Source organism: Melospiza melodia, chromosome 22, assembly GCF_035770615.1.
Source record: "Melospiza melodia melodia isolate bMelMel2 chromosome 22, bMelMel2.pri, whole genome shotgun sequence".
Classification (NCBI taxonomy): Eukaryota; Metazoa; Chordata; class Aves; order Passeriformes; family Passerellidae; genus Melospiza; species Melospiza melodia.
In genome coordinates this window covers 5020001-5040866 of record NC_086215.1, presented here as the reverse complement: position 1 = coordinate 5040866, position 20866 = coordinate 5020001, and the positions used below count along the sequence as shown (strand labels likewise).

Here is a 20866-nt window from a genome sequence, read left to right as displayed (position 1 = left end):
AAAAGCTGAAGGAAGCTGCTCTAGCTAAGGAGAAAAGGGAAATGGTCCAGAGTCTTCTCCACATGTGTGTATGTATTCATACATATATATATATAAATGCACAATACATATGTATATGGATGTGTGTATATTAGATCTCACAGAAGCTTACAGGAAAATCGTGGGATCAGCTGGAGTGGAAACTTAGCTATAAAGTCACATGCTTGGTTTCCCAGGACCAGTGACTCTATGGAAATTGATAGAAAATTTTGGCAGTGTGATAATGACAAGCTATACACCATAAATGAGGTCGTTTTCTTTAGTAGATCCTGGGGGAGAAATTGTGAGACTAAATTTTGGTAATGAAAGAGTACTTTGGGGTTGGGAGCACTATAAAAGACAATGAATACCCTTTAAAAGAAATTCCCATCGTTCATCTCCTCCTCCTGGAAGGTGCCTAAGCCCCACTTTGTGATCTTGCACAGGCAGATCTATTGCAAGTATTTACTCAAATAATGTTTTATTTGACTTTGGAAAATCTGTGCAAATCCCAGGACTTCTAGGTCTACAATCACGTGCTGTTGGCAGTTGAATTAAACATCTGAACCCCTCGGGACCCAGCTATAGCACTCTTGTGCTGCAGCCATGAGAGGAGCAGCTGGAACACAGTCAGCCAGAGGTTGTGTGCAAGTGTGAGAGCAGAAATTGGCTTCTGGAAATGTCTGTAGTCTCCATCAGCTGAGCATTCCTTTCCTCAGCAGCTAATTTGTGGGACATGCCTTCCCCATTCCCTGCGTGTGAGATGAGCCTTAGGAACCGCTCCTGGGAAAATGTGAAACTGGGCAAGTCATTATTTGCTGAGCCTTGAGAACTTCTTATAACTTTGGCTGGGCTTTTTTTTTTTTTTTTCCCCATTCCCAGTGTCTCCTCCAACTGAGCTGACTGTGACCAACGTGACAGATAAAACTGTCAATCTGGAGTGGAAGCACGAGAACCTCGTCAACGAGTACCTCGTCACCTACGTCCCCACCAGCAGCGGGGGCTTGGACATGCAGTTCACCGTGCCAGGAAACCACACAGCTGCCACCATCCACGAGCTGGAGCCAGGGGTGGAGTACTTCATCCGCGTCTTTGCAATCCTGAAAAACAAGAAGAGTATTCCAGTCAGCGCCAGGGTAGCCACATGTGAGTTCAATGTTCCCTGTATTCATCCTTTTGTCTATTCCATTTGCATCTCTCTTTTGGGGTGTTGCTTATTTCATATTTTCTGTTTTCACTTTGCATGTGTTGGCTTGCATCCCTTTCTTGGAGGCATTTTTTCTGCATTTTTATTTTCAGTTCAGATGTATTGATTTACATTCCATTTTTGGGATACCATTTCTTTTGTATTTTCTACTTCCAATTCAAATGTTGGCCTGGAAAAAAAACAGCTTTCTGTACTTCCATTTTCTACTTTTTTCCAATATCAGGGATTGTGTTAGAAGCAAGCTCTTCTGCTCTCAATGTCTCCCAACGTGGTGCCTTTGTGAATTAAGAACCTTGGCTTCTTTATAAAAATGCACATTTCTTTATTATAATGTGCATTTTTTTACTGTAATGTTCATGTTAAAAACTCTGGTAATTCTTCCTGAGAAAAAAATTAAAAATGTAACAGCATATAAAAGAGCAATATGAAATCACTTAAATTCAAACTATTTTGGCTAAAATAGAGGTTACATTTGTTTTGCATCTTTGCTGTGATTTACTACATCTTACCTTTTATCTGCCTGTCTGTACATCTGTCGTTCATCTTTTTGTTTTGTGCACATCACTGTCATATCTAAACATCCCAATATCAAAAGGTGCTCTTTGATTTCTGTCACTGAGCTCATTTCTGGAGAGCTGGGACAGGATTCAGCTCTCCTGACTTCCAAAGTTAACACCAGGCTTCTTTCAAGACGGCACAAAAAAGAGAATTTGAGGGTAAAATTCTTCTTATTCTAAGGTGACGTTTAACCAGTTCAGGAAAGCCTCTCCAAAGCCACAAGAACTGGATCTGAGAAGAGTTTAACCACCTCAGCTGCAGGTCCCTACCTGGCAGATATTTCTAGAAATGGAAAGATGTCCCACCCCAGTGCCCTATTTATGGGAATTTGACACTAATGTGAGAATATCCCTTTCTTCTGCCACAGATCTGCCTGCTCCAGAAGGTCTGAGGTTCAAATCTGTTCGGGAAACATCCGTCCAGGTGGAGTGGGACCCTCTGAACTTTTCTTTTGACGGCTGGGAGCTGGTCTTCCGTAATATGGTGAGGAAGCGCTTTCACGTATAGAATGAAAAATCCTGTATTTTTATGTTTTTACTCAATGATTGTCCCATGTGTTCCAGAAAAAGGATGATAATGGTGACATAACCAGCAGCTTGAAAAGGCCAGAGACATCCTACATGCAGCCAGGTTTGGCACCTGGGCAGCAGTACAATGTGTCCATCCATATCGTGAAGAACAACACCAGAGGACCAGGCCTGTCCAAAGTCATCACCACAAGTAAGCACAACCTGTGTTTGGTCTGGGTTTCGTTGGCCACCAACACAACATCTGCTGTTTGGGGGTTTGTAAACAAAGAGAAATTCAAGCTCTGCACTGTGAGTTAATAGCAGGGGAAGGAGATAGTGGAGATGCTAAAGAATACATGAGGAAAAAATAATTCCTCTCCACATAACCTGTTTGAAGCAGAAGGGAAATTTATGTCCAGCTTAGCATGCACTTTTATTCCTTTTTCAAGATGTACATCAGCAGGAACTAGAATTCCTTGCTAGAATTTTTTTCATCCTGATGATATTTGCATGAAAAGCATGTGAAGGTAGGAAGCTCTCAGGGCTCTTGCTTGTCTTTCTTTTGTCATCTTCCGGTTTGAAGGAGTTTTGATGGATTTGCTTCTGATGGATTGGTTCCATCTGGAGTCCAAAACTACAGGAACCAAAGGAAGAGCATAAATGAGGATACTAATTTAAACTTTGTTTTGAATCATCAATTAAAAGCATAAGAATATGGGTGCTTTTCATGGAAATATTTATTTTTAAAGCCTCTTTTCCTTTCTCTTTTGCTTGGTAACAGAGCTTGATGCCCCCAGCCAGGTGGAGGCCAGAGACGTCACTGACACCACAGCTCTCATCACATGGTCCAAACCCTTGGCTGAAGTTGAAGGTGTAGAGCTCACCTATGGCCCCAAGGACATTCCAGGGGACAGGACAACCATTGACCTCTCTGAAGATGAGAACCAATACTCCATTGGCAACCTGAGGCCACACACAGAGTACGAGGTGACTCTGGTGTCTCGTCGAGGGGACATGGAGAGTGACCCTGTGAAGGAAATCTTTGTCACAGGTGAGGGGCTGGGAAGGTGCCACAGGGACCACCCATCCTCCTGTGCTGTTTGTGTCTTGTTGCTGGAGTTGGCAGTTACTGATCAACACAAAATCAGCCCAGTTTTAGAGGTACATGGAAGTAGAGAACAATTTCCTGTGCCTTTTATGCCTTGTTGGCTCACCAAAATATTTAGACCCTCCCACAAGAATCTAAATGTATTTTTAAAATGGGAACTAGGTTATTGTGTCTTTTACCCTAAATCCCTGTTTCAAAAACCAAATTCCTCTGAATCATTTGTCTGTCCAATGAGCTAAATATCTTCTGTAGTTCCTGTTACATCTTATTTCTCTTTGCCTAATGAATTTAGAAGCAGAGAACGGGGTGTTTTTTCTTCTTCAGTTCTGCAAATATTTCCTGCCATTCTTTCATAAATTTACTGTGCTCCTCAGTGATTCTGGGAATGTTTTTGGAAAGTGTGGGTCCTTTAGCAGGTTATCAAGGCTTGATGCATTAAGAGAGCTGTGAATTACATCCCTTTTCATCCTTAAATACAGTTGTTATTTTGGAACAGGATTTGAGGCTACTGTAGGTGAGAAAAATGAAAGCTCATAGAATTTCTCCATAATATTCACCTTTTTTTGAGACTTAGAGTTCCTTCCAGCCATGAATGCAAGATGTTACTGAACAGAAATTCTAGATATGACCAGTTCTTTGCTCTTCTTTCCTTTTGAAAGCTGCGGTTTTTGTAAAGGAAAACAGTGTTTTCATCCAAGTGTGTTTTTCCACAAACCCATTTTATAGTAAAAACAAATTATTACAAGTGAAAATATTATTTTTGTCTCAGGAGATAGAAGTTAAATTTCTTGAACTGAAGCTGATGAACTCACTTTTCATGCTAGAAAACCTTTGATTTTTGTAGTTAAGACATCACAGGATCATATGAGAGGAAGCTTTACGGGTCATTTCACCTTCTAAAAAGCACTGTCACAAGAGACTGCTGTCAGCAGAGAAATATTCCTAATTATTTATTTATTGCTTGGTTGATTCCAGACCTGGATGCTCCAAGGAACCTGAAGAGGGTGTCCCAGACTGACAGCAGCATCACCCTGGAGTGGAAGAACAGCCATGCCAACGTCGATAATTACCGAATCAAGTTCGCCCCCATCTCTGGTGGGGACCATGTGGAGATCACAGTGCCCAAGGGCAGCCAGGCCACAACCAGAGCTATACTCACAGGTAGGGGGATGGAGAGATTGTCATTAGTGTCACATTGTTTTTGTCACCCCAGGGCACGGACATGGAGAATTAAATGTGCTTGTGGTCACCATACATTAGAGGTACAAACAAGTTTTGAGTGATCTCAAGCACATTGTTTTGGGACAAGAGGTTACAAGTTTGAAATTAGATGAGATATTAGGAAGGAATTGTTCCCTGTGAGGGTGGGCAGGCCCTGGCACAGGGTGCCCAGAGCAGCTGTGGCTGCCCCTGGATCCCTGGCAGTGTCCCAGGCCAGGCTGGACAGGGCTGGGAGAACCTGGGACAGAGGGAAATGTCCCTGCCATGGAAGGGGGTGGAACAAGATGATCTTTAATGTCCTTTCCAACTCAAACTATTCCATGATTCTATAATTTGAGTAGACCAAACTGAATTGAAAGCCATGTGAAATGGATTTACCAAACCATTTCACTTCCACATGCGCCCTGAATCCAGCTAATCAGTTCCCCTAATTCCAAGCAGTTCTGTGGAAGTGCCTTCACATCCTGAGCTCAAGAGGCATTTTCATGTGCTAGAGGTGGGAGTCACTGGTGCCAGTCTGCAGCTTGTCAGCTGGAGGGTCAACAGAAACCTCAATTGTCTGCATAGAGGAAAGCAGATCTCTCACTCTGCATCCATTCAGCCTTCCTTATTCCAATAAATGCCTGCAGGTATATTCCATGGACAGGAACTCACATTTTTTATCCTCATCTCACAGGTCTGAGGCCTGGAACTGAATATGGCATTGGAGTGACAGCAGTGAGGAACGACAGGGAAAGTGCTCCTGCTACCATCAATGCTGGCACTGGTGAGTGTCCTGGTCCCATTACAGCTCTGGAGGAGGCACCTGTGATGGAGCCACTCTTCCATTTCTAAGAGATGCTGGAAGAGATATTTTAGAAAGTTCTTGAGTTCATTGTGATACTTTTTCCCTCAAGGAAAACAAAAAAATCCAACAAAGGTCATGACCTCTGAATCTCATTTCTTTTTCCTGTTCCTCTTAATGTTCTGTGAGTTTCATCTCCAGGTGAGCTCCTTAATGATAATTATACTTGCACTGATCACTCTGGCCAAGGCCCAAGGGTCAGAGCAGACCCTACAGCTTGGCAGAAGGGGCCCAAAGAGGAGTTTGTAGGGTTTAAAATGTAACACAGTGTGGTAATGTAATGATTCTTATAGGCTGTATGTAAATACTATAGGATTTGTACCTTGTACTAGATTGGTTAGTGAGAATTAGAATATTCAACACAAAGAAGATTTATTGTATTGTAACGGGAACCTCGCTCTCACACCCTCTCATCCTCTCTCCCCCTCTCTTCCCTCATTCCTGCTCTGAGCTGTGTTTGGCAGCTCCCAGCAGGGCCCTGCACCCAGGCCCTTTGCAATAAACCCCAAGTTCCAGACCTGGCTCCAGAGATCTCTGGTCTCCATCCATCCCAACCATCCTACCCACTGACACTCCAACAGATATTCCTCTACAGATGCCTGAAAAACTCTCTCAAGGCACTCCAGAGACACCTCAACTTTGCTTGTTTTTCACTTGCAGACCTTGATAACCCCAAGGACCTGGAAGTCAGCGAACCCACTGAGACCACCCTGTCCCTGCGCTGGAGAAGGCCCGTGGCCAAGTTTGACCACTACCGCCTGGTTTACACCGGTCCCTCGGGGAAGAAGAGCGAGGTGGAGATCCCAGTGGACAGCAGCTCCTTCCTGCTGCGGGGGCTGGAGCCAGGCACCGAGTACACCATCAGCCTGCTGGCAGAGAAGGGACGGCACAAGAGCAAACCCACCACTGTCAAGGGCTCCACGGGTGAGTAACAGCCTCTGGTGGTTCACTAGCCCAGGGAGAACTTCACCTGATTTCCTAATCCATATCTAGGGAGCTTCCTTCAGAGCTCTGCCAGCACGAGAGAGTGAAGGATAGATGGGTTTACCAGCCAGCAGAAGATATGAAACCATTTCACATCCCTGAATCCAACGAATCGGTTCCCCTAATTCCAAGCGGTTCTGTGGAACTGGCTTCACATCCCAAGCTCAAGAGGGATTTTCATGTGCTGGGGGTGGGATTCACTGGTGCTAAATCCATCTCTGTGTCCCTCCCTGCTGTTCCTCCCTTTGTCCCTCCCTGCTGCTCCCTCACCTCCATGCTCCCAATGATTTCTTGCTCATCCTTTGAGAGGCCTCACAAGGAGCTCATCCACCGGTCCTGCGTGGGTGCAGAACTCATTCTTTGTTTTAGGCTAGGCTGGGTATTTTTGTACATCATGTCTTCTAACATGTTTTGCATTCTACAGCCAAAAACCCAAGAGGAAGAGCAAGCAGAATGTGTTTTACTTTGTTTGTTCCTGCCTAATTTATTCTCTTCACAGCAAGTCATCATCCCTCAGCAGGGCCAGTGGAGCTCTGATGTTGCCCCATTTCAGTTTTCTCATCCAAAACTGGAATAGTTTCTGCCCCAATCTGGTCCAAGCCACCATTTCTGCTGGGTACTGTGACTTATATTTGTCTGTTTCTGCCATCTCCATTTGTGCAAACCACTCCCACTGACCACTATCAGACGACTTACTGAACAAGGTTTTATCCCTTGTAAAACATTTTGAGCCAAGTTTTGTTGCATAGACAATTATATCTCAGTATAGAACACAAATAAGTCCTGAATCTTTAGGTTTCTCAGCCTAAATCCTGTGAGGCAAAGCTTTAATCTGCTCTAAGCAAGCAGAGATGGTGAAATCACAATCAGCTGGGCTACAGCTATTGTCCTTAGCAGACACCAAGGTGTTTATGCTTTTCTCCCCAGTGACCATCTGTGAGGTAAGCACATGTCAGACAGTGTGGATTTTACAAATTAATAATTACACAGCTTAACTTAATAATTTACACAGATCAAAGCTGGGCTCATATTCCCTGGCAGTGCTCACACCAGCACAACCTCTGAATGCTTTATAGAGACAGCAATCCATCAGAGAGTTACGTGGTCTGGAAACCATCAGTCCTGAATGAGTTATTTGGTGCCTAAGTCAGGCCTGTGTCCAGTGCAGGGAAAAATTAGGAAGCCTTGAGGCACCTACAGAAAAAAAGGAAGCTGTAGGTTTGTGTGGCAGGAGTGAGCAGAGTTCAATTTTCCAACTTTCTCTGTTGCAAGACTGAGAGGTTTCAAGGAAGTCTGCAGAGATGGTGAAGAGGCAGAAACAATGTGCTGTGGAATCTCACAGCCTGGTCTTTGCAGCATCATCTTCCAAATCTTCACAAGGTGGCTTCTTTTTCCTGGTTCACCTTTTATTTATTTTTTTTTTTCTTTAGAAATACCTTCGTCTGGCTGCTGTATTTGTTTTATGTCTTTTCTCAGAGCAGCAGTAAACAGAGAGGGCTCTGCAGTGGGCTCCAGGGAGGAGCAGTTGACATAACCTGGCTCTGTGACCTTTCTGCTGAGCAGGAATGGACAAATCCAAACACAGAGCACAGGGAGCAGAAATTCTCTGGAAGATAAGTGGTCTCTTCAGTTTGCTTTTCCATCTACCCTCAGGACACTCCTCTTTATCCATGTTCCAGCACTTGGGAGGTCCCAAGTCCTCAGGCTGAAGCCAAACAATCTTGTTTTGCCCTCTCTTGTGGAGGCAAGCTGAAACATTCAGAACTCGTGAACCTCTAGCAAAGGACACATCACAAAACACATAATGCAGGATGGAAGGCACTGTTGCTTCTGTCCCTTCACATGGATGAAGTGCAACTCAAGTGACAAAATCTTTTTTAACTAATATTCCTGATCCTGCACTCAAGGGATGGCAACAATTACAGACTGAAGTTTGCTAAATTTTGCTGAAAAGGAAACACTGAATATTTCACATTTCTATTTGCTTGCTTGCCTCTTGTAGCTCCATAGGTAGTGTAACCCTAATGTAAGCATTGAGGCCTGACCCAGAGGAGCTCCCTGAAATGAGGCTTTTTGTGCTCCAGAGGCATCAGGAATGCAGGAGAATTCCACGAGGGACCTTGTGGTCCTGAGGGGAACAGACCACACAGCTTTAGAGTCTTGTGGTGTGTAAATACAGGAATCCACGACAGTTTTGTGCTGAATACAGGAATACAGGAATCCACAGCAGTTTTGTGCTGGAGTAATGGAAGTGTCACAGCAGAGCCCTTCCTGCCCAGAGAACCCCTGGGAGCTGGGATTGAAGCCTCCAAACCAACACTTCCTATAAACCAAGGTGTGTTGGTTTATAGGCTGGAGAGGTTTATAGTTTGGTTTTTAGGCATGGGCTGGAGACCAGCACTCTGCTCCTCTGGAAGCTGAGTTACCACAGGAAACCCCTTTCTGTTATTAGTGAAGGTGTCAGGAGGGCCCCACCTGCCACTGCATGAAGGTTTGACTCAGAAATTAAAGAAAAGGACACATTTTAGTCCTTGGAGGGACCTTGCCTTGAGCATGTCCCAGCAGATGAGCAGCTCATCTGCAGGGTGAGCACGTCCCCAGCACTCAGACTGCAGCCTTGAGCTTTGTTCTGTCCTGCTCTGCCTCTGGAGCCCTGCCTGCAGAGCACAATGTGGGGCCTGGAGCAGGAGGGATGCCAATACATCAGGCAATGCATGAGAGGCCTGAGGAGATAAATGAGTGAGAAACCAAGAGCCAAGCCCAAATTCCTCTGCTGAAGGACCCAGATTGTGCAGCAACTGTTGATGGATCGTGGATGTGATACTGTCTTGCCTCTGGGAGTGAGCTTGAACAGCAGAGCATGCCTTGGAGAAGTGACTTTTCCATTCTGCTGAATGTTTTCCACAAGATTTATGCTGTTTACCAAAGGCCCTTGTCCGTGGTGTGCGTCAGCCCCTCTTCCTCTCCTGGCTTCTCCAAGGCTCAGATTGCACCACCCTTTTTTATACAAACTCAAAGAAACATCAGCAAGAATGATTAGGTGAGCCAGCTCCATGGGAACGTGCAGTGCTGAGCACTGGGAAACTAAATTTGCCAGGGAAGATTGTCCATTTGTTCAGCTGACTCCTCCTCTGAGAGCACCTGGAGCCTGAGTTCAGTTTTTAGAGGTAGCTACTCCATTTCTGAGTATTTCTGGTTTGTGATGTGCTGCAGTGATTTCTTAATGAAATTCAGAGGTGCACAGGCACTGCAAGCCCAGTTTAATCAGCTGATTAAGAGAGGGGAAAGTGTTTTAGCCAAAGGGGGCTGAAAAGAAAACCTTGTTGGGTCATCAAGAGATTGGGAAAGCGACTGAGAGCCCCTCTTGGGGAATAACTTAAAATCCCAGATTCAGAAGCAAGAAATAATCCAGAATACTTCTTGCTTTATCCCAAGGAGTTGGGGAAATGTCACAAGTTTCCTTTTTAGTGAAACCACCAGAGACACATTCCAGTGGAATTCCTCAAAAGGCCAACACCACTCCACAGACAGATTCAGGCCAGGCTCACCCTGGAGATTTTACCAAGAGATATTGAGCTATTTCCTCGGCTGACAGTAAGAAGTGTTCCAGCCTGGGAAGGAGTGTATGGTTTTTATCCATCCAGTTTCCCTTTTCAGCTTCTATCTCTGTTCATTCATCTCACCACTGTGAATCATTCTCTGGCTGTCACCCACCCACCTAAAGCTCCCAGAGCTCTCTGTTTTTTCTGCCCATCTCTTGTTAAATCAAGTGTTTGAGCTCACTGTTCTTGTTATTCTACAGTTTGATTGTTTTCCAGATTTTCCATTATCTGTTACAGCATTCTGCCTGCTAAACAAAGAACACTGATATTTCTGTGGTATCAGAGTATTTTCCATGTATTCATATCATTTTCATTTGTCCATCTCCTGCTTGTTTGTACACAAAGCCACATATTCCTCTGATACACATGAATTATGTGGGATATATGAGTGTTACTGTCTGTGGTAGAGGAAAACCATTCTTTCTCACCCACAAATTTACTTGTGGAGTCATTAAATCCAAGGTAATATTCAGAATTACATTCCCTGTGTTCCATGGGACAACCTGTACATAGCAACCTCCATGTAGCTGCCAAAGTTGGCACAATAAAATAAATCCCCTTGTGAATCCAGCAAATTTCTGGATTCAAATCTCACACAAGAGGTTGGTCCCTCAGGTTTTATATAATGTACTTGAACTGCTGCATTTTCCATCTAGATTGGAGTAACCACATCCTTGTGTGGCTGTGCTAGAACAGGCAGGGATGTGGGAGATTTGTGGGCTAGTCAGGGAAAATGAGGGAAAATGAGGGGCCAGCTTTGACTGATCTTACACAGGGTTCTCTCACACACCCTCAGTACATCAGGAGTGTAATGCCACCCTAATTTTATGTTGCCTCTTGTATTTTGAAGGTTTTATCTTCAGTTTCCAGCTCAAAGTTCAGTTTCCCAGGGGGAGCTGTCCCTGTGGGATGCACTGCTGCTCTCTCCTCCCCACTGGGCTGCCCACTCTTGTCTTCAGCAGAAACCCTCCCAGCAAAGCCCAGCCCAGCAAAGCCCAGCTTTGGTTTGGAAAGACAGGATTCTGCTAAGTAAGGCAGGAGCCTCCCCTGAAATGGAGAATGTAAACCCTCCCCAGCCCTCCGAATTTGCTGTAAATTTTAAATTAAGGGGCTCTCAGGCAAAAATACGGAAGGAGAAAATAACAGTTCTTTAATAGGGAAGAAAATAATAAATTGATAAAATAAACAATGCAGTGCACTAGAACAACACTGACAGAGTCAGAACCCAGCCTGACACCCTGTGGGTCAGGGTGTTGGTGGCAGTGCCATTGGAAATGTGGCTGCAGCCCTCCTGCAGTGTCAGGGGTGGTTCTGCTGGAGCAGGGATCCTGTAGAGAAGGATGTATTCTTCCTCTGAAGATCCAGGGGAAGGAGAGGCAGCTGCTGTTCCTCTGGGGAATCCAGTGCAGAAAGCTGTGCTGGTGTCTCAAACCCTCTGGATTATATCTGGGTAGCAATGCTTGGCTCCTCCCTCTGGGCGGGGCATCTCCCAATGGGATGTTACAGTTCTTATCAGCCATGCAGTGACATTCAATAGCTGTTATCAGCAATGTCCCCTCCCGAGGGAGGAGTGACTGTGGTCACTCAAAGAGAGAGATAAAGCAAACTGCCCACTTGATAAAGGTAATGTGCCATACAGATGGTAATGGAAAACATCTTGCATTGCAATCTGGAACACCAGCCCCTCAAAGCCCAGCCACCTCTGTGCCTGTTAAATTATCAACTTTTAGACTAAACAAGTGCCCTTGCTCTTGATGTTGTAATTTTCTGCCTGTTCCCAGAACAGGAAAGACCTGCTTGGCACCTGCTGATGCACAAGCAGCTGGGAGTTGCAGAATGGTTCCAAACCTTCCTGCATTGTTCCACGAGCTGCCCTGGAGCAGGCAGATAACAGTTCTGACAGGGGTTTACTGGGAAAGAGGGGATGATGGCAGTGGTGAGCATTGTAGCTGTGCTGGTGTGATGGAAACCTGCTTATCTCCAGGATGCAGCATAGGCAGAGCCTGTTCAAATCATGTCTGGGGTGATTTAAAGGCATTTCTTACCTAAATCAAGACTATTAATGCCAGATGTAAATATAAATATTAATATTATATATAAATATAAATCAGTCTTTGCCTTACAGGCTTTTCTCCTTCCCAGAGGTGAGCAGAAAACAATGTTTCCACACCTGTAGTTAACCTGAGAGAATATTTACAAGCTAACATTTCTGCATCCATTTGAAAACATTTCTAATTGATTTTACTCCTCTGGAAATGTATTTCTTTGTGACGGATGTGTGAATTTGGAGACATGTAATGAATCCTGAGCAGATATTTGTGCTGAGCTGATGGATGGTGCTCGATGACTTGCTCTCTCTTGTTGAATGCAAGTGGAGCATGAAAGAAAGGAAGTCACCGAGGTGTGAAATTATGTGGCTTCCCACTAATGAGGAGATAATTCTGCATGTCAGAGAAATCCCCTGCCTGGTGCCTTGTGCCTGGCATCAGAAACTCTTTGCCTGTGACCTCCACAGCTCTCAGATTTCCAGAATCTGACTGTTCTACAGGACATATCCACAGATCACTCAGCATGTCTCCCCTTTCCGTTCCTGGATTTCCTATAAGAAATATTCTTTAAGAAATATTCTTTAAGTTCTTTCTATCATAGTTTTAGGCAAGAATGTGCATCCTCTCCACTTTATTCTGCCTGTATCACAATGGATAACTCTTCCAGGACTGTTTTTGGTGGGATATGAAGAGCTTTAGCATGTTTCTGCTGTGATTTCTCAGCCTGAGTTTGGATGTGTTTGTGATTTTTGGCATGAATTCCTTCCATGGTTTGTGTCAGGAGCATTCACTGATGGGTGTAGGAAAGACAAAGGACCTGTTTGGATACTGAGGGTTCCAATGTGATGTAAATGAGCAAAGTTCTTTGGAAGTAATCAAAGAGAACTGATTTCCATCAGCTGAGGATGTGCCAGCTCCCTGCTGGAAGCATTCCAGCTCCTCTCTGGTTGCTGCTCAGGGTGGCTCTGTGAGAACCAGGCTGTGTGTGCTGCTGCTCTCTTTGCTCCAGGCCTGGTTTCAGTCTCCAAAACCAGGAGAACTCCTCTGCTTGGTTTTCAGGGCTCCCAATGCACAGCCCATAGAGTGTGCTGGAGCAGGTGTTAGCTGTTGTTTGGGGGGTTATTATCAGGAAATTTTAGCACTTTTTAGCACTTCTGGCCACTACACGTGGAGAATCATTCAGAGAAACACCATTTGATCCTCCCAGCACTGCACCAACCCTGCTCAGTTATTTAACATCCCCCAGCCCTGAGCCTCCTGCTCTGCTTTTATTGCCCTTCACTCACCCAGCTCAGAATCACTGTGGCTCTTCATGGCCTTAATATAACCCCCAGGGCTTCCAATAGTTCCAACCTGGGCAGCACAGGATGAGGTATTTATTTGATCAGTTCCCTATCACTCTGAAAGGCCTGTCCACTTTAAACAGAACACAGGAATTGTTTCTGCTGGGAAATCTTTGAGAAACAGAAATTCCCAATCTCCCAGCTGGCACACAATGCCAGATTAACCTCAGTGGTAGTACCCAATGCCAGCTCTCTTGGTCCCTGGAAGCTCTACCTGCTGCAGGTATTTCCCATGGATTCACAGCCACCTGTTCCCTTTCTGCTTCAAAATCCAGAACTTCATTTCCATATGGCTTTGGTAGGGATTTTAGGCTTTGTAAGTGATGCTTTTCCTCTTGGCTGCTTTATTCTTCCTTTTGCATGGGATGAAACTTACAGCTGTGGAATGAGAGCCTGGGGTGTTGCAGCATGGACAGTGGAAGGTGCTGCAGCATCAAACCTCTCTTTTCAAATTGCATGCAAAGAGAGATGTTGATGCATCTGCTGCTGATAAGGGATGTGGGAACAGAGAGATGCTGCATGTGCTTGTCTGGATTGTGCTCAACCACAGCAGGAGTTTGGCATGGAAGTGGTGATGCCAGAGAGAAAAAGAGATTGTGAGACCCTGGAGACTAAGGACTGCACTTGTCCATCCCTCAAAACCAAATTCCCAATAGGAGGTAAACTACTTATGTAGAGATACAAAGATTATTTCACTGAGCCAGAGCAGTCTCCCCTGTCCATGGTATGTTCTCTCTGGTTTTGGTTTTGGTTTTGGGGGTTTTTTTTAAGAAACATCGTCCCTTGATCTTTACCATGGCACTGTGGTTTCTTTGTCATCTGTGCTGGGTGGCTGAGGATTTTGGAGCTCTTCAGCAATCCTGTTTGGTTCATGATTCCACAGGAGAACCCCTTGGTCCCTGGAGAGCAGAAGATGTTGTTTGCTTTTCTGTCAGACATGCATGAGCAACAAATGGCAGGGAAAGGGGCTCTGCATCATGGAGGAGAATGAAACTGAGCATTTTCAGAGAAATCAGAATTGCTTTCAACCTGTGATAGTTCCTGCATTACTTATTATAACCAAGCTTCTATTTAAAAGATTTAACTCCACTGTAATTTTAGTTTCACTTTTGTTTTAAGGAAACGTATTTGTTTTATTTGTTTCTGTTGCCACCAACAGATTGTGATCTCTGATACAACCAGTTCCCTTGCTGTCTGCTTTCTCTTTTCCAGATAACAGTCTTGTTTTGACAGAATTCATATTTTACCTCAATGGATCTCCTTTCTGTTCCTGATAAGGGAAGACAGCTCTGGATTAATACATTTCTTTTATTGTTATTGAACATTTTCATAATGTCATAAACAATCTCTTTCCTTCTAACAGGATGGAAAAAGCTCAACAGAACTTGTGTTCCTGAATAGTAGCAATTTACAGATTTGTTAATGAATTTTACTGAAGATTGTTATGATATATGAGTGGTCAACCTCTGGAAATCCAGCCCCAGCTGCCTGCCTGAGGCTTTGAGCAGTCATGCAATAATCACACTGGTTTTAGAGGGAGAAATTCCATATGAGTGATGCTGCTGAGCCTAAATTTCATTTATTCCAGGGTCCCCTTAACTACTGTATTACAATATGCATAAAGTTGAAGTTTACAATTGACAAATCAGATCCATTTCCCTGCATGCAGCATCTCCTATGAATTCTCAGTCATGCAGAATGGGATTATTCAGAGACACTCTGTTCTTACTGTAACACTTATGTGCAACAATTCAAATAAATCAGAAGGGTGCTGAAAATCAGCACAGGCCACAGGTCAGTGATAGAGCACACAGGAGTTTCCAGGTAGAAAAACAAGGCAGTGCTCTATCATTTTCACCTCTGACTGTGTAATGTTAAGGAATCAGTTGTATTTCCTTTGTAACAAAGAACTTTCCATTCTTGTTGAGCAAATGACCTCAGCTTTCAGATTTAACAGCAGCAGAGTTACCTCTGATGGCTCTCAGCTTCCTTGTCCACCCCTGTGGGATTTTGTGAGAATCTGAATTTCTGTGAATGAACATTTTGATTTTAGATTAATATCAGTAACTCTGAAAGTCCTGTCTCCACCCAAAGAAAGGTTTTGTGGATAGAATGATATGCTAAAAGAAGATAAATCCATTAAAGACATGCAGACATGGAGGCATTTTCCTCTTCTTTGTTGTTTTGTGTTAGAAATAGTTTGGAAGCATAAGCAGCATCCTTCAAGTGGATGCAATTAAAAACATAAATATCTGAATCCCATTAAAACCATAAATATCTGAATCTGAAAAACATAAATATCTGAACATAAATATCTGAATCCCAACTACTCTAAACCATACCCTTTCCTACCCTTACAACACAGTTACTTCAGAATGGCCCTGAAGTAAAGTTGTTTCACAACTCCGTGTATCAGACTGAGTAAAGTTGTTACAGTAATACCTACTTATCTCATAGGGAGTTTAATTAATGCTGATAAAGCACTCACAGCTGTAAGATTCTCTATGAGCTGCTTTCTGTGGGCAGCCTCCCAATATTTGTTAATTATTACAATTCTTCTCTCACTGTTTCATTTTGCCATGCCTCCAAAGAGATTTCCTTGGAGTTATCTGAGGCAGCTGATAATGTAAATGCAGGGGGGCAGGGGGGGCATCTCTGTGGCCCTGATTAAAAGTGAAATTCATTAACACAGAACCTCATTAAATAATCCGACATCAACCGACAGAACCTCATGAAATAATCCAACGTCAGCCCTGTGATGGTGTTCACAGGGGTCTGAGGATGAGGGAAGAGATGAGGATCTGACTCCATGTTTCAGAAGGCTGATTTATTATTTTATTATATATATTACATTAAAACTATACTAAAAGAATAGAAGAAAGGATTTGCTCAGAAGGCTGGCTAAGAATAGAATAGGAAAGAATGATAACAAAGGTTTGTGGCTTGGACAGAGAGTCTGAGCCAGCTGACTGTGATTGGCCATTAATTAGAAACAAACAACATGGGCCAATCCCAGATGCACCTGTTGCATTCCACAGCAGCAGATAACCATTGTTTGCATTTTGTTCCTGAGGCCTCCCAGCTTCTCAGGAGGAAAAATCCTAAGGAAAGGATTTCCATAAAAGATGTCTGTGACACAGCCCCACTCTGCAACCCAAGTAACAGCTTGCCTCTCTGTCCTTATCCAGAGGAGGAGCCCGAGCTGGGGGAGCTGTCAGTGTCAGAGCCTGGCTGGGATGGTTTCCAGCTCACCTGGACAGCAGCAGACGGGGCCTTTGAGAGCTTTGTGCTGCAGGTGCAGGAGGCTGGCAGCCCCGAGGAGAGCCGCAATGTCACAGTGCCGGGGACACTGAGCTCTGTCAATGTCACCGGCCTCAAGGCCAGCACTCCTTACACCATCACCCTGCAGGGGCTGGCTCGGGGCCACAGGAGCAAGCCCATTTCTCTTGAGACCACCACAGGTACCTTCCCTGCAGCTGTTTGTGACAGAGATGTGAGCTCCTGCGAGTGCTGGGCAGGTCCTGCTGGCTGGGACAGCCTTGCATGAGCTCCTTAGAGCTTGGCTGAACATCTCTGGCATGGAAATGCCTCATGGTCAGGCTTCTCAGTGCCCTGGTGCAGCCCTTCCCTGCCTGCTTTCCCCTTGTTTTGTTCCCTTTCCTCACTTACCTGGCTGACACTAACAGCAAAACCCAGCTGGATGTTGTACCTGCTTGGGAAAGGCCAGGTTGCCTGGTAAAGTTAGAAAAATCATTCCTCTATCAGCCCAGATAATCAAAGCCTGAGAGTGCTTTTACCCTTCAGAAGCTGCCTCTGAAATTCTGTGTGAATTTAGACTCAGTAAAGCTGTGTGTACCTGACTCAGGGCAAGGAAAACACCTTCCGTATGTTCTCATATAGAAAAGGACACAAATTAATTCCTAATCAGACTAATCAAGTGCATTAAGCCATCCAAGATCATGAAACAGTCTGGCGTGAAAAAGATATAATGCAAAAAAGCAAATTCATCCGAACTACCCTGGCACAAAACTGGCCTGAAGGGAAGCAGGTGAGCTCTGTGCTATCAGGAGCTTGCATGAAGCTCATCAAGGGCCCCAAAATAATTTTCTGGCTCATCATGTGAAACTCAACAGTTTGAAATGAGAGCTTATCACAGGCTTTGACCATGAGAGATAAATGTATGTTTACATCTCTGCTGTGTGGCTCTCTGATCCTCCCAGGTGTCATGATAACCGAAATGAACAGTGTAAATTAGTTGGCATTAAAGGGGCACCAGTGGCCTTTCCTTCAGATAATTTCTACAAGAAATTATTAAAATCAGACAATTTCTGCTGCCTCTGGGCTCCCCCTCAGCCCTTTGCTCCTCCTGTCCCTGTGAGATAGCCAGAGCTGGCTGGTGCCAGCACATGGTGCCCTGCCCAGAAAGGGATGAAAGCACCTGTGAGAACTAATCAGAATTAAAGCATGAAGTGCAGCAGAGCTTGCTTGTTTCTGTGGAGCCTAGAGCAGCCTGGCTTGGGCAGGAATGTCTGTGCTGTGTCCCAGTGAAGTGCTGAGCTTTGAGAGTCCTCCCCAGGAGCTGGGAGCAGATGCCCAAGGAGAGCAGAGCAATGTGCTGGACAAAGAGACCGAGCAGGAAACACATCATGGGTGTCCTGCCTAAATATGCAATGTGCTCCCTTCCTTTACCCTGGTGAAAACAGCAGAAAATGCCCTGCTGAGGTTTTCCCTTCCCGTTCTGGGTCAAGCTCAGCAGCCAGCTTTTCAAAATCTTCTCTTCTGGGGACTTGCAATTGTTAAAAAATATCTGAACCTTCCTGTAACGCTGTGGGGATGTCTGCAGAGAGGAAGAAGCCCCAAGGCATCTCTCCCTGTTTTGCATTTTGGCTCCAGCTCTGAAATTAGAAGCCAGCTTTCACAGACTTAAGCTGAAAGGGAAAGTAGAAGAGTAAACAAAACACAAGATTTTGCTTTGGATAAAGCAGCAGCTTTGGTTTTAGCTTCTCCTAAAACTGGAAGCCGCCTTTTCCAAATGCCCCAGGGGCAATCAAGACAGTCCTTCTGCATCTGCTTTCATGCTCAGACCTCAAAGACACGGCTGGGAAAGAAAAATAACCATAGTTTTAAACGTTATTTTAATTTTTTTTTTTCTTATCTAACATTTTGTGACGCTTTAATTTAATTTCCTCCCCTTAGTACCTGTCTGCTCATAACAAGCTTTTACTCACATGCCCTTGCCCAGCTGGCAGCGCTGCCAGCATGGCAGAGAGGAGCCTTGGAGAGCAGGAGGAGGCCGGGGCCCTTCTGACGGGTGTTGTTTCCCTCCCCAGGAGAGCAGCCCGGCATTGCTGAGCTCACGGTTTCCGACATTACCCCCGAAAGCTTCAACCTCTCCTGGACAGCCTCCAACGGCGACTTCGACGCCTTTACCATTGAAATTATTGATTCTAACAGGTTGCTGGAGCCCATGGAGTTCAACCTGTCAGGCAACTCAAGGACTGCTCATATCTCAGGGCTTTCTCCCAGCACTGATTTCATTGTCTACCTCTCCGGGATCTCTCGCGGGTTCCGCACACAGGCAATCAGTGCTGCAGCTACCACAGGTACACAGAACCTACCTCACTGCTAACTCTGCTTTTTTGAACTCTTCCTTACAGGTTGTGCCCCCTTCCCTGCCCTCAGCTGCCCCACAGCCCACCCATTTCCCAACCTTCTGCCTTCTGAGGAAGATCAACCAGCAATACTGTGAGCTGGGGATGTTTGAATTTGAGCCACCGGCCCATCCAGCAAAGTCAGGCAATCCCATCGTGCTGGGATTTCATTCACACCATGAGTCTAGACATCATGGGGCAGCCTCTGAGGCAGAAGAGAAGCAAAGCAAATATCCCAAGAACCAAGTGGGAGATGGTTCCTTACGTTCACCTTTCAGTCTGCGTGTGCATCTGTCCCACAGCTCAGAGAGGACACAGCTTCTCTCAGATAAGCTGATTTCTAGACACAGATTTACCCAAAAGATGTCAGGCACATTTCAGTCTGTGCCAACACAATCTTGCAAGGCACATTCATGGCTTGAATTTAGATTCAATTATTCAGGTTGTGTTGGGTGAGAGATTGAAAAGTCCATTTGAGTTGATGTCAGAGAAGGGAATAGACAGGCACAGAGTTGTTGGCAGGTTGAACATTTCAAGGTTTTACAGTTGACAGCTTTCCCAGAAAAGGCAGGGAATTCAAATGTTCAGGATGAGAGTGGGAAGTGAGGACTGGACTACAGAAACAGAACATTGTTATTGTAGGCAGATAATGGCTCTTGTTGTGATTGTTAACCACCTCCACCAAATTTTGCCCCTCTAGGAAAAGTTACTGTAGTGATTTTGTCATAGGAATGGAGTAATGTGGTCAGAGAAAGCAAAATATCCAATCTCAGCTGTCAGAGAATATAATATCAATTTCCAGCAGCAGCAGACTGTGAATATTCTCATTTGATGATGGGTGGCAGGGTCAGGGTAGCAGCAGGGGATAGGAAACAGGGAAACACAAGGCTGGGTGACCCTTGTGACCCGTGGTCGTGTGAATTCAAACTTCTCTATTAATTTATTTTATTGCTTTGACTTTTAATAACTGTGACACATTTCCATTTGTTTTTTCTTCCCGTAGTAGAGGAACTTCTCCTTAGCAAACTCAGTGTATCAAACGCTACCTCAGCCAGCCTGTCACTCGCCTGGGAGGCACAGGACAAGGCCTTTGACCACTTTATTCTGGAAGTCAGGAACTCTGACTTCCCCTTGGACTCCCTGGTGCTCACAGTGCCAGGGGACTCTCGGCACTCTGTAGTGACCAACCTCAAAGCTGCCACTAATTACACAGTCCAGCTCCATGGGGTAATTGATGGGCAAGGTGGGCAGACCTTGACAGCCATGGCAACCACAGGTATTTCACTGTTTCACCTTCCAGGTTTGCTTTTTACTCTCCTTTCTCTTGCTGTCCACCAAACTGCTCTACAACGTGGCTCCAACTCATCATCGTTCCCTTGGGGAATTATAGCATGGATCCTTCCAACCATTAGGGGAGGCTGAAATGCACTGAGAGGGCTTGGAAAAAGGTCTGTGGCAATGGAAAAGGCTGGAAAAGTGCCCCCAGCATTAAGGGAGGCAGTAGTAAACCATGATGGTTTCTTTATATATACACACCCCTCTGCAAGTTCAGTGTATATATAATTGCCTCGCTCCAGATGGTTGATGTCTTTCACTCAGCATCTCTGCACTTAAACTTGAATGAAGTTGTTCATCCCACCCTCACTTGCTTTGCTGGGAGTGTGAGAGAGGCCTTTGTGTGGTTCTCAGCCTGGAGAGGCTCCTGCATGTCAGTTTTGTCCTCCTTAAACCCAAATGTCTCCCGAGGCATTTGCATCCCTGGTGGGCGTTCCG

General features: G+C 44.9%; 1 protein-coding gene across 4 annotated transcripts in view; it reads left to right on the top strand.

Moving 5' to 3' along the window:
- The window catches only part of TNC (tenascin C), an 80387-nt gene that overhangs the window by 29272 nt on the left and 30249 nt on the right, over nt 1–20866 (top strand). For 2 of the 4 annotated variants that reach the window (XM_063174531.1, XM_063174532.1), the window contains exons 4-10: nt 901–1164; nt 2151–2266; nt 2347–2503; nt 3074–3343; nt 4376–4561; nt 5298–5387; nt 6126–6389. In XM_063174531.1, the coding sequence (XP_063030601.1) occupies nt 901–1164; nt 2151–2266; nt 2347–2503; nt 3074–3343; nt 4376–4561; nt 5298–5387; nt 6126–6389 (1347 nt within the window). Of the gene's footprint in view, nt 1–900; nt 1165–2150; nt 2267–2346; nt 2504–3073; nt 3344–4375; nt 4562–5297; nt 5388–6125; nt 6390–16630; nt 16904–18772; nt 19046–20096; nt 20370–20866 lie in introns of all 4 variants that reach the window. The other 2 variants (XM_063174533.1, XM_063174529.1) reach the window with 2 other exon arrangements.